The sequence below is a fragment of the Sphaeramia orbicularis genome, chromosome 21 (genome assembly GCF_902148855.1).
Source record: "Sphaeramia orbicularis chromosome 21, fSphaOr1.1, whole genome shotgun sequence".
In the NCBI taxonomy this organism is placed as follows: domain Eukaryota; kingdom Metazoa; phylum Chordata; class Actinopteri; order Kurtiformes; family Apogonidae; genus Sphaeramia; species Sphaeramia orbicularis.
The window spans coordinates 59,702,313-59,716,050 of NC_043977.1; the positions used below are offsets into that span (position 1 = coordinate 59,702,313).

At 39.0% G+C, this 13,738-nt stretch overlaps 1 protein-coding gene across 1 annotated transcript; it reads left to right on the forward strand.

Annotated features, from left to right (window-relative positions):
• The first annotated feature begins 213 nt into the window (after positions 1-213).
• cxcr2 (chemokine (C-X-C motif) receptor 2) lies at positions 214-11,084 on the forward strand. The gene is made up of 2 exons (XM_030125212.1): positions 214-342; positions 9,620-11,084. Exons 1-2 carry the CDS (start codon positions 262-264, stop codon positions 10,697-10,699), a joined length of 1,161 nt encoding a protein of 386 aa, XP_029981072.1. The 5' UTR covers positions 214-261; the 3' UTR covers positions 10,700-11,084.
• The last annotated feature ends 2,654 nt before the right edge of the window (positions 11,085-13,738 follow it).

Genomic DNA, 13,738 nt, shown 5'->3' on the forward strand with positions numbered 1-13,738 from the left:
AGTGCAACCCTAATGCTGACCCTAACCCTGACCCTAACCCCAGCTATAACCCTAACCCTGAGATCATACTAACCCATTTGGAAACCACTGTTTCACTGTTTTCATAGAGAACATTGTCAAATCATCGTCTTCATGTGGTTGCTTAAGTCAGATGCTATCTGTGCTGGTGTCTACTTCCTTTAAACACATAAATGAGTTCAGATGTCCTTAAAAACACAGTGTTTACACAACAGTTCTGCTCTGAGGACACATACCGTCAGCATGGACCTAAAACTGCAGCTGGTTCTGGTCTGGCTTCTACAGGATTTGGATGGAACCAGTCCGGACCAATGGGACATCCAGGTAAGAACGCTCATTTATGTGTTTTTAAGAATTATAATTCAATATCAGCATCAGTTTAGATGAACGGGGTCACATGACATCACATTCACGAAAAAGACACATGAAAAGAAGAAATAATAAGGAAATATTTATATAAAATACAGTCTGAAAAGAAGAAATAATAAGAAAATATTCATATAAAATGCAGTCTGAAATGAAGAAATAGTGAGGAAATAATAATATATAAAATACAGTCTGAAAATAAGAAATAATTAGGAAATATTAATATATAAAATACAGTCTGAAATGAAGAAATAATGAGGAAATAATAACATATAAAATACAGTCTGAAAAGAAGGAATAATAAGTAAATATTCATATAAAATGCAGTCTGAAAAGAAGAAATAATGAGGAAATATTAATATATAAAATACAGTCTGAAAAGAAGAAATAATTAGGAAATATTAATATATAAAATACAGTCTGAAATGAAGAAATAATGAGGAAATAATAACATATAAAATACAGTCTGAAAAGAAGGAATAATAAGTAAATATTCATATAAAATGCAGTCTGAAAAGAAGAAATAATGAGGAAATATTAATATATAAAATACAGTCTGAAAAGAAGAAATAATGAGAAAATAATATTTAAAATACAGTCTGAAAAGAAGAAATAATGAGGAAATATTAATATTTAAAATACAGTCTGAAAGGAAGAAATAATAAGTAAATATTCATATAAAATACGGTCTGAAAAGAAGAAATAATAAGGAAATTTTCATATAAAATACAGTCTGGAAAGAAGAAATAATGAGGAAATATTAATATAAAATACATTCTGAAAAGAAGAAATAATAAGGAAATATAAATATATGAAATACAGTCTGCAAAGAAGAAATTAATAAGGAAATATTCATATAAAATACAGTCTGAAAAGAAAAAATAAGGAAATATTCTTATAAAATACAGTCTGAAAAGAAGAAATAATGAGGTAATTTTAATATATAAAATACAGTCTGAAAAGAAGACATAATGAGGAAATATTCATATAAAATACATTCTGAAAAGAAGAAATAATAAGGAAATATAAATATATGAAATACAGTCTGCAAAGAAGAAATTAATAAGGAAATATTCATATAAAATACAGTCTGAAAAGAAGAAATAATAAGGAAATATTTTTATAAAATACAGTCTGAAAAGAAGAAATAATGAGGAAATATTAATATATAAAATGCAGTCTGAAAAGAAGACATGAGGAAATATTCATATAAAATACATTCTGAAAAGAAGAAATAATAAGGAAATATAAATATATGAAATACAGTCTGCAAAGAAGAAATTAATAAGGAAATATTCATATAAAATACAGTCTGAAAAGAAGAAATAATAAGGAAATATTTTTATAAAATACAGTCTGAAAAGAAGAAATAATGAGGAAATATTCTTATAAAATACAGTCTGAAAAGAAGAAATAATGAGGAAATATTAATATATAAAATACAGTCTGAAAAGAAGACATAATGAGGAAATATTCATATAAATAGTCTGAAAAGAAGAAATAATAAGAAAATATTCATATAAAATACAGTCTGAAAAGAAGAAATAATGAAGAAATATTCATATAAAATGCAGTCTGAAAAGAAGAAATAATAAGAAAATATTCATATAAAATACAGTCTGAAAAGAAGAAATAATTAGGAAATATTAATATATGAAATACAGTCTGCAAAGAAGAAATAATAAGGAAATATTCATACAAAATACAGCCTGAAAAGAAGAAATAAAAAGGAAATATTTTTATAAAATACAGTCTGAAAAGAAGAAATAATGAGGAAATATTAATACATAAAATACAGTCCGAAAAGAAGAAATAATAAGAAAATATTCATATAAAATACATTCTGAAAAGAAGAAATAATAAGGAAATATTCATATAAAATACAGTCTGAAAAGAAGAAATAATAAGAAAATATTCATATAAAATACAGTCTGAATGAAGAAATAGTGAGGAAATATTCATATAAAATACAGTGTGAAAAGAAGAAATAATGAGGAAATATTAATATATAAAATACAGTCTGAAAAGAAGAAATAATAAGGAAATATTGACATATAAAATACAGTCTGAAAAGAAGAAATAATGAGGAAATGTTCTTATAAAATATAGTCCGAAAAGAAGAAATAATGAGGAAATATTAATATATAAAATACAGTCTGAAAAGAAGAAATAATGAGGAAATATTAATATACAAAATACAGTCTGAAAAGAAGAAATAATGAGGAAATATTATAAAATATAGTCCGAAAAGAAGAAATAATGAGGAAATATTAATATATAAAATACAGTCTGAAAAGAAGAAATAATGAGGAAATATTAATATATAAAATACAGTCTGAAAAGAAGAAATAATGAGGAAATAATATATAAAATACAGTCTGAAAAGAAGAAATAATGAGGAAATATTAATATATAAAATACAGTCTGAAAAGAAGAAATAATGAGGAAATATTAATATATAAAATACAGTCTGAAAAGAAGAAATAATAAGAAAATATTCATATAAAATACAGTCTGAAAAGAAGAAATAATGTGGAAATATTCATATAAAATACAGTCTTTAAAGAAGAAATAATAAGAAAATATTAATATATTTAAGCTGCAAGCAGCATTGGGCGGGACCTCGCAGTGCGCGTTGCGTCTCCCGTGTGTTCGCCTCCCACGCGTTCCGCCTCCCGTGTGTTCCACCCCCCGTGAGTGTCGACACCTCAGCTCCACTCACACCTCTCCGTCCTGATACCAGTTCCCACCCTTTTGCGTCCGCCATCCTTACATCCCTACAGAACACCCGCGACCCTCTGCTGAAACCACCATCACTTTTTAATGAGGCTGCTGCAGTCACCTGCTCCCCCTGCTGGTCACATCTAATATCACCACGTTCAGAGTCTGCTGTAAAACCTGTAGTGAGAATGAACACCACCCCAACTGATCTGTCCTCCTCTCCCAGGCCCTCATTGTCCACCTGTCAACTAACCACCTCAGTGAATTCCTCTTCTCCTTCCCCATCTCCAGCAGCCTACACCTCTGCCTTGCTCTTCCCCATTCCTGTCATATCCAGGTCTCGTATGGGGTTTCACTCTGCTCAGAGGCATCGTAGGTGGTTCAGACAAATCCCATTACACACAGCGGACACCAACACCATGATGTCACCACCACCTAGCCGGTTTGGATTACTAAATGCACGTTCCATTGCCAATAAATCCTTCTCCCTAAATGAGCTTTTACCAACAGGAACTTGGATGCATTATTCCTGACGGAGACGTGGCAGAGGGATGGGGAGTTCATTCATTTAAATGAACTGTGCCCTCCTGGCTGCTCTGCTGTTGGTCAGCCCCGCCCCTGTCGCCGGGGCGGTGGCCTTGGTGTAGTGCACCAAGACAAATACATATGCAGAGGGATGAGCACCGATGACTTTCACTCATCTGAGTCACAAATGATCCAGATTGGCTCGTCCAGTGTGTTTTCCTGTTTCTTAATCTGCCGTCCCCCTGGCCCTGCTGGTGCCTTCTGAAACCATGTGACTGATTTCCTAACATCAATAATAAAACTGGAGAAGGTTTGAATTCTTGGGGATTTCAATCTGCACATCGACGACTCATCCAGCCCAGCAATGGAACTTTTAGCCATGACTGACACTTTGAACCTCAAACAACATGTATCTGGCCCCACCCACAGGAAAGGCCACACCCTGGACCTAGTTTTCTCACTGGGCTTACACGTCACAAATGTGTGTGTTGAGGATGTCCACTTGAGTGATCATTGTGGTGTGTTTTTTGACTTATGTGTGCCTCTGGAGCCCAAGCCTGCACCTAGAAGGGCCAAGAGGAGGATTATCACAGAGTCCACAGCCCAGGTTCTCCGTGGCCTGTTTAACCTAGTCTTCTTAATGAGTGTCCTGATGTTGATGAGTTTATCCAGTGCTTCTCCACACACTGCAGCTCTATTCTGGACCAGGTGGCTCCCCTGAAAACCAATGTCACTGGTAAGTGGTCTTGTCCCTGGATAAATGAAAACATCTTAAACCTAAGGAGAACTTGTTGCAAAACTGAGCGTCTTTGGAAATCAACCCAGTTGGAAGTACACAGGTTACATCTGAAAGATCTCATAACCTCATTAAATAAAATGATTAAGGAGGCAAGATCCAGCTACTTCCACAAACTTATAGCCACAAACAAGAAAAACCCCAAAGTAATCTGTGACACAGTCCAGTCCAGTGTGTCCCCTGCTGCCCCCCCCCCGTGCTCTGTAAAGCTGACAGCAGTGACTTCCTAAACTTCTTCACAGACAAGATCAGGGATATTAAACACAATATCCCACCACCCTCTGGCCGTCTGACCCGAGCTGATCCCCCTCTGCAAACCTGGTCCTCTTTCGACCCTGTGACACTGGAGGACATCTCAGCACTTTTATCCAAAACGAAACCCTCCTCCAACTCTGCAGACCTCCTCCCCCATAAGCTCCTTGTCGGTGTCTTTGACACTATTGGACCATGGGTCACAAAGTTTTTTAACCTGTTGCTCTCAACTGGTTTGTTTCCCAGCTCCTTCAAACAGGCCATCATAGAACCTAAACTAAAGAAAACCACACTGGACCCCACAGACTTCAAAAGCTACAGGCCCATTTCAAAGCTCCCCCTATTGGCCAAAATCCTTGAGAAAGCAGTGTCTAAACAACTTACAGCTTTTCTGGAGACACACCAGATCTATGACACTTTTCAGTCTGGGTTTAGACAACGCCACTCAACAGAAACCGCACTATTAAAAGTGTCTAGTGACATCCTGATGGCGGCTGACTCTGGGAAATCCACGGTCTTGGTCCTGCTAGATCTCTCCTCGGCCTTTGACACAGTGGACCATACCATAATGATTGAGAGACTGAGGGACCTGGTAGGGATGTCAGGTCATGTGCTAGACTGGTTCTCCTCTTACCTGACCGGCAGAAGCTTCACTGTGTCAATAAACCACTTCCAATCTAACTCAGCGGATCTACTGTGTGGTGTGCCCCAAGGCTCTGTCCTGGGACCAGTCCTATTCTTACTCTATGTCCTCCCACTTGGCCACATTATCCAACGCTATAGTGATGTCTCCTATCATCTATTCACAGATGACATCCAGATGTACTGCTCCTTTAACTCCTCTGAGCCCCACAAACTGAGTTCCTTAATCATCTGCTTGTCAGAGCTGAAGCAGTGGCTAAATGAGAACAGCCTCCAGCTGAACTCCAGCAAAACTGAGACCCTCATCACTGACCCGGACAGTGCAATCCCAGGGATCAAACATCACCTTGGAGACCTGAGTTCCTCGGTAAAGACCAAACTGAGGAATCTGGGTGTCATCTTTGACCAGGACATGTCTTTAGAATTCTACTCCAAACACCTAGTCAAAAACTGTTTCTTCCACCTACGCAACATCTCCAAACTCAGATCTATGGTGTCCACAAATGAGCTCGAGATGATCGTTCACGCTTTTGTGTCTTCTCGCTTAGACTACTGCAACAGCCTGTTTACATGCTTAAACAAGAAGGAGCTGGCCCGTCTACAGTTTGTCCAGAACTCTGCTGCCAGGCTCCTGACCCGCACAAACAGGAGAACCCACATCACTCCCATCCTTAAATCTCTCCACTGGCTCCTGTTCTATATCGTCTTCATTTCAAAATTCTTGTGCTAACTTTCCGGGCCCTACATGGCCAGGCCCCTGCATACATTTCTTCCCTGATCCAGCCCTTCAGCTCAACTCGTAGCTTGAGGTCTTCAGGACAGCACCTGCTGATGGTTCCACGGACCTGTTTTAGCACACGCGGTGACAGGTCTGTTAAAGCTGTGGCACCACGTCTATGGAATGACCTGCCTCTACACCTACAGTCCATGGACTCTGTAGAGAGCTTTAAGAAACACCTCCAAACCCTCCTGTTCAAAAAGGCTTTTTAGTCTCCCACCTGACCCAGGACCACCACAGACTGATTACACTCTATGTATTCATCATAACGTACTCCATGTGTCATACCCCCCCCCCCCCCCCCCCCCCGAGTCTCTCTATATCTCTATCGCTCTCTCTTTTCTCCTCCTTTACTCTCTCTCTCTCTCTTTAACCCCAGCTGGTCCAGGCAGACGTCCATCCTTCAGGAGTCTGGGTCTGCTCCAGGTTTCTGCTGTTAAAGGGAAGTTTTTCCTTCCACTGTCACCAATCACAAGTGTTTGCTCCTGAAGGATTCTGTTGGGTCTCTGTAAACTTAATTTGATTCTGATTTGAATTGATAAAGCACTTTGTGACTCTGTGAAAAGTGCTCTATAAATAAATAAAATTTATTTTGGAAAAACCCCACTGTGTGTATGTGTGTGTGTGTGTGTGTGTGTGTGTGTGTGTGTGTGTTAGAGAGACAGAATCAGTCTGAATGAATTAAAATTATACAAACAGTTGAGCACAAAAGTCATGATTTACCACATTTAAGGCTTTTATTTTGGAAAAACCCTATTGTGTGTGTGTGTGTGTGTGTGTCTGTGAGAGAATAATTTTGAATGAACTAAATCTGTAGAAACAGTTGAGCGTTTGGCATAAAAATGGAGAAGTTATTGAATTGTCATTATGTAGTATTTTTAATCAGGCTTTTACTTTGAAAAACTTTACTCTGTGTAGTCTGTAATGTGTGCAAAATGTCAAATATCCACAACACAATGCAGCAAAACCTGTTTAAAAATGTAAAAAATAAATAAATTAAAAAAAATGAGTTGCTTTGCCTGGGTATTGAACCAGTTACCTCATGTGTAACGGTCAGTTTCTCTAGCCATTGCACCATTGTCACCAACAGTTAGATTCACCCAGTAAGTGTTTTATAGGGATTTTTTTTTTTTTTTTTTTTTGAGTTAAAAATGAAAGTAAAGGTATTCTTTAAACAAATCATGATTATTCCATAACCGTAGGTCCTATCTCAAAAATTCTTTCACTTATTGATTCTTCCGACTATTGGGAATTTAGTGCTTTATAATTTTTGTGAAAAAAAGTCCGAAACGAATAAGCAGTAATCGCAGGAACGTGGAGTCACTTTCAAAGGCAGATTGCCAACTTCCTGTTGGAGTTAGCTCATGAGTGTCAGTGTATGATTTGTCGGCTCAATCAGACCAACATTTTGGCATTTTTTTCATGTGTCTGTGACATTCCTACTGGCCGCTAGGGCAGTTTTTGTGTGTTTTTTAGTACATAGGTGGCATTGTAGAGTCAATTTTGGCACCCAAGGGGTTAATTTTGATATTGTATGAAAGTGTTCACCAGCCATGATGTGTATACCAATTTTGGTGAGTTTTGGAGCATGTTAAGGGGGTCAAATGGCCATTTAAAGTGGAAAAAGTATAAAAATAAATAAATCAATAACCGTACATCATATCTCAATTTTCTTTTTTGCATGTGACAGTTGTGTTTAGTTCCATGAACGGATAGATATATAACATGTGGGGGGAAAAGTCCAACGTGAAAAATGAGTTCCAGATATCGCAACTTTCCGGGCTTCTAAAAAAAAACAAAAAAACAAAAAACAAAAAAACAAGGCAGTTCTGAAAAAGTTGCGAGATAATTTTTCTGAGAAGGTTTCACTCTATCTTTTGGTGCTATTTAGAAGTCAATATGACAAACGGTGTCAGACAAGTTAGTTTTAGAAATTTTATTTTGAAAGGCATATTGCGAACTTCCTATTGGAGATAGATCATAGGTGTCAGTGTATCAGTTGTAGTGCATCATCCAACAAACATTTTGGCACTGGTTCCATGTCTCTACAACATTCCTGCTGGCCACTAGGGCCGTTAAGTTTTTTTTTTTTTTTTTTTTTTTTTCACATAGGTGGTGCTAGAGAGCCCATTTTGGCACTTATGGGCTTAATTTTTTTCATTTTATCAAATTGTTCGCCAGGCCTGACATGTGTGCCAAATTTGGTGAGTTTTTGAGCATGTTTAGGGGGTCAAATTCCAGTTTAAAGTGACGTCAGAAAAGTAATAATAAGAAACAAATGAAAAAAAATAGGGCCTTGATTTCAAGGTAAGGCCCCTCACTGTGAGTGAGAGGGCCTTCCCTTTCAGCTCAGTCCCTCAAAATACAGTCTGCTGTCAGAGGAACAGCTGTGTGTTACTGGAGCAGTTTAATAATAATATCTGATGTTTTCATGGCCTCTGACCCTTCAAATTGGATGAGTTCACATGAATTTTTATTTATTTCAGACTACATTCACAACAGAAAACCAGACTGCACTGTTTAAACAGTTCCATGTCAGGTGACCCAGTGGATCCAAATCCAATAGAGCAAGATTTATTCAATATTTAAAGAGAAATAATGCAGAGTTTTCAGGTGTTTCCAAGAGACCATGAAAGGGTTAGGGTTAGATCCACAACTCAGCACTTTAAATTTACAAAAGGAAGACAATTACAGCTGTCCAAGTATTATACTGGACCAAAGACAGACAGTTAGAGCTGTCCAAGTTTTATACCGGACCAAAGAAAGACAGTTAGAGCTGTCCAGGTTTTATACCGGACCAAAGAAAGACAGTTAGAGCTGTCCAAGTTTTATACCGGACCAAAGAAAGACAGTTAGAGCTGTCCAAGATTTATACCGGACCAAAGAAAGACAAGAAGAGCCATCCAAATTTTATACCGGACCAAAGAAAGACAAGAAGAGCCATCCAAGTTTTATACCAGACCAAAGAAAGACAAGAAGAGCCGTCCAAGTTTTATACTGGACCAAAGAAAGACAAGAAGAGCCGTCCAAGTTTTATACCGGACCAAAGGTTCCACTGAAACCGGAGAAAAACCACAGAGTTCACCACAGACCCCGATACAGCAAACAGGAGCATCCCGAGTACCAGTCTAGTACCAGTCTGGTACTGGTCTGGTACCAGTCTGGTACCGGTACCAACCCGTGTTCAGTCTGGTACTAGTCTGATCTGCTCTGGTTTAACTGGTACCAACATCTCCACTTCTTTTGGACAGGTGGTTCTGACCTGGTTCAGTCTGGTTTCTGGTTCTGACCCAGTTCAGTCTGGTTTCTGCTGCTGACCCGGTTCAGTCTGGTTTCTGGTTCTGCCTTTTTTCCTCCTAACACTTGCTCTCTGTTTTTTGTTCTTGGTGTCCCAGTGACCTGGCCTTTGAGCTGGTCTTCCAGTCCATCTGGAACTCCTCCTACCCTGGGACCCTTCAGGGTGGCGCTGCTGCAGTCTTTCTTCCTCTTAACTCTTCGTCTCTTTTTTTTGTGTGTCCCAGGACCTGGACCTGGACTTTGATGAGCAGCTCTTCCAGTCCATCTGGAACTCCTCATACCCAGGGACCCCTCAGGGTGGCGCTGCTGCCTGTTTGGTGGACGTTCCTGGTTTCAACAGTCTGGGTCTGATGATCGTCTACGTCCTGGTGTTTGTCTTCAGTGTCACAGGTAACAGCGTGGTTGTGTATGTGGTGTATTCCATGAAGACAGGCCGGGCCAGTACCGACGTCTACCTGATGCACTTGGGCGTGGCGGACCTCCTCTTCGGTCTCACCCTTCCATTCTGGGCCGTCGACGCCCACTTCGGGTGGGTGTTTGGCGATGCCCTGTGTAAGATCCTGTCTGGGTTCCAGGAGGCGTCCCTGTACAGCAGTGTGTTCCTGCTGGCCTGCATCAGCATCGACCGCTACGTCGCCGTTGTTCGGGCGACTCGTGTCCATTCATCTCGCCGTGTTGTGGTCAGAGCTGTGTGCGCGGTGGTGTGGGTGGTGGCGGCAGCGCTGTCGTTACCGGTGGTGTTTCAGAGACAGAGCATGTTCGCTGAAGTCCAGAACCGGAGCATCTGCTATGAAAACCTGACTGGCGCCAGCATGGAGCGCTGGCGTGTCAGCATGCGTGTGTTGCGTCACATGGTGGGCTTCTTCCTCCCCCTGCTGGTGATGACGGTGTGCTACAGCTGGACCATCATCAAACTCTTCCACACGCGAAACCAACAGAAGCACAAAGCCATGCGCGTCATCATGGCCGTGGTGCTGACCTTCGTCTTGTGCTGGGCGCCTTTTCACGTTACCGTGGTGACCGACACGCTGATGCAGAGCCGATCGCTTCAAATGGACGACTGCGGAAGTCAGTACGTTCTGAAGGTGATGCTGAACGTGACCGAAGTGTTGGCCTTCACGCACTGCGCACTCAACCCCATCCTCTACGCTTTTATCGGAGAAAAGTTCCGACACCAGTTCCTGTCAGCTCTGTCCAAACAAGGACTTCTGAGTAGAAGGCTCCAGAGGGTCTACAGGCAAGGATCTACTAACAGCATGGGCAGCAACCGATCTAGAAACACCTCTGTCACCATGTCCATGTGATCTAGAAAAACCTGTCCCCATGATCTAGAAACACCTCTGTCACCATGTCCATGTGATCTAGAAAAACCTGTCCCCATGATCTAGAAACACCTCTGTCACCATGTCCATGTGATCTAGAAAAACCTGTCCCCATGATCTAGAAACACCTCTGTCACCATGTCCATGTGATCTAGAAAAACCTGTCCCCATGATCTAGAAACACCTCTGTCACCATGTCCATGTGATCTAGAAACACTTCCATATATGGGTGGGTGAGTCCAGTTCCATCCAGTTAAAGTCTGCTCCTGTATTATGTCCCATTTCCACTACGTGGTATCGGCTCGACTCAACTCGACTTGACTCAGCTCGGCCTTTTTTGCATTTCCATTATGAAAAATGACCTGGAATCTGGTACCCGGTACTACTTTTTTGGTATCACCTCTGCTGAGGTTCCAGGACTGGGGACCAGATACTAAAATGTGACGTGTACACACTGCAGACCACTGATTGGTCAGACAGTTTTCTCTGTGACCCGCCATTTTACAAAAAACAGATGTGGAAGTGGACAGTAAATATAGCGGTACATTCATCTACATGATAACAGCCCAAAACTGCACCATGGTCGGTCGAGGAGTTTCAGTCTGTGGTGGCCGACGTAAAAATTCAGACGAGACAACACGCAACGAGCGAGTTTATCAGCGACTCTCTGAAAAGACGACATGGAAGTAACACGCTGCATCACTAATGACGACCAGGTACTGTAAAGTCGGTAGTATCTTGTAATGGAAACGCTCTCCAGGAATACCGAGTCGAGCTGGTTCCACGTAGTGGAAATGCGGCATGAGTTCCTACCACTGAGTGACCCAGCTGTTTCTGATGAGCCCGACTCCTCCTCCTGGTGGATGGATCATTCCGTGGCAGGACTGGGACTGTTTGGACTGGGACTGTTTGGACGGATCATCCACCTATAGATGGGATTATCTGGGACATTAATTTATTAAAAAACTTCACAAGTTCAGAAAGTTACAGTTTGTGGAATTGGACTGAAAATATCCAGACTTTTCATCTTAAAGTATAGACAGTCTAGAGTGGAGTGAAGTTCCCTGTTTTAATAAATACTGTTTGAATTCACCCTCAAACACCAGGTTCAGCTGCTGTGGTGGTGACAGTTTATCCCTAAACTACACCTTTACTTACTGTTTTCTTTTTTCCATGAACTGTGAGTTTCTTGGCTTGGAAAATTATCTGTTAAATTATCTGTTAAACCAAACAAAACCAACCATGTGTGAATAGTGACCTGATCCAGATGAAAATGCCTGGTGTCTTCTTGTTGACACCTGTTCATATTTGTTGTGACAGAAGGTCTTCTGGGTAAACAGATCAGCTGTTTGAGTCCACAGGAGGTCAATTAGAATCATATTGACATAACAATGAGATTTTGCTCCTTGATGTAACTTTTATTGTGTTGGAATAAACAGTGCTGTTAGTGTGAAGTTTCTGTGTCTGTGTCTGTATTTCACATGACAAACTGAAGTGCACCCTCTGGTGGAAAACTGAACAAACTACACTGGTCTGATGAAAGATCCAAGTTCTGTCTGAATATGGTGAAAAAAAAAAAAAAGAAAAAGATGAAAATCAACCACATAGAAACACATATAACCCATATATAAACCTATATAACCCATATATAAACCTATATAACCCATATATAAACTTATATAACCCATATATAAACACATATAACCCATATATAAACCTATATAACCCATATATAAACCTATATAACCCATATATAAACACATATAACCCATATATAAACCTATATAACCCATATATAAACCTATATAACCCATATATAAACACATATAACCCATATATAAACCTATATAACCCATATATAAACCTATATAACCCATATATAAACCTATATAACCCATATACAAACCTATATAACCCACATATAAACATATATAACCCATATATAAACATATATAACTCATATATAAACATATATAACCCATATATAAACCTATATAACCCACATATAAACCTATATAACCCATATATAAACCTATATAACCCACATATAAACATATATAACCCATATATAAACATATATAACCCATATATAAACACATATAACCCATATATAAACCTATATAACCCATATATAAACTTATATAACCCATATATAAACACATATAACCCATATATAAACCTATATAACCCATATATAAACACATATAACCCATATATAAACATATATAACCCATATATAAACCTATATAACTCATACATAAACACATATAACCCATATATAAACCTATATAACCCACATATAAACCTATATAACCCATATATAAACCTATATAACCCATATATAAACCTATATAACCCACATATAAACATATATAACCCATATATAAACCTATATAACCCATATATAAACCTATATAACCCACATATAAACCTATATAACCCATATATAAACCGATATAACCCATATATAAACCTATATAACCCACATATAAACATATATAACCCATATATAAACATATATAACCCATATATAAACACATATAACCCATATATAAACCTATATAACCCATATATAAACACATATAACCCATATATAAACATATATAACCCATATATAAACCTATGTGACCCACATATAAACCTATATAACCCATATATAAACACATATAACCTATATATAAACATATATAACCCATATATAAACCTATTTGACCCAGTTCCTTCTCAGATCTCTCATCTCTTATTCATCTTCAGTTCCATTATCAACCAACTGGGCTTCAGTTCAGTTCAGCTGTAGAAAGAACCATCAGACATTTTTAACCTTATCAAAGGTTCTATACCTGTGTAATCACATTACTTTTCTTCCTCCTCTTCTCTCTTCTGTAATCAGATTACTTTTCATCCGCCTCTTCTCTCCTCTTCTAAACTGTGGAAGGCCTTTTCATGCTGTTTAATCCTCCACCCTTTACCGGGATGCTCAGTTCTACACCTGTCTGATTCTGTCACTCATGCACATGCTCA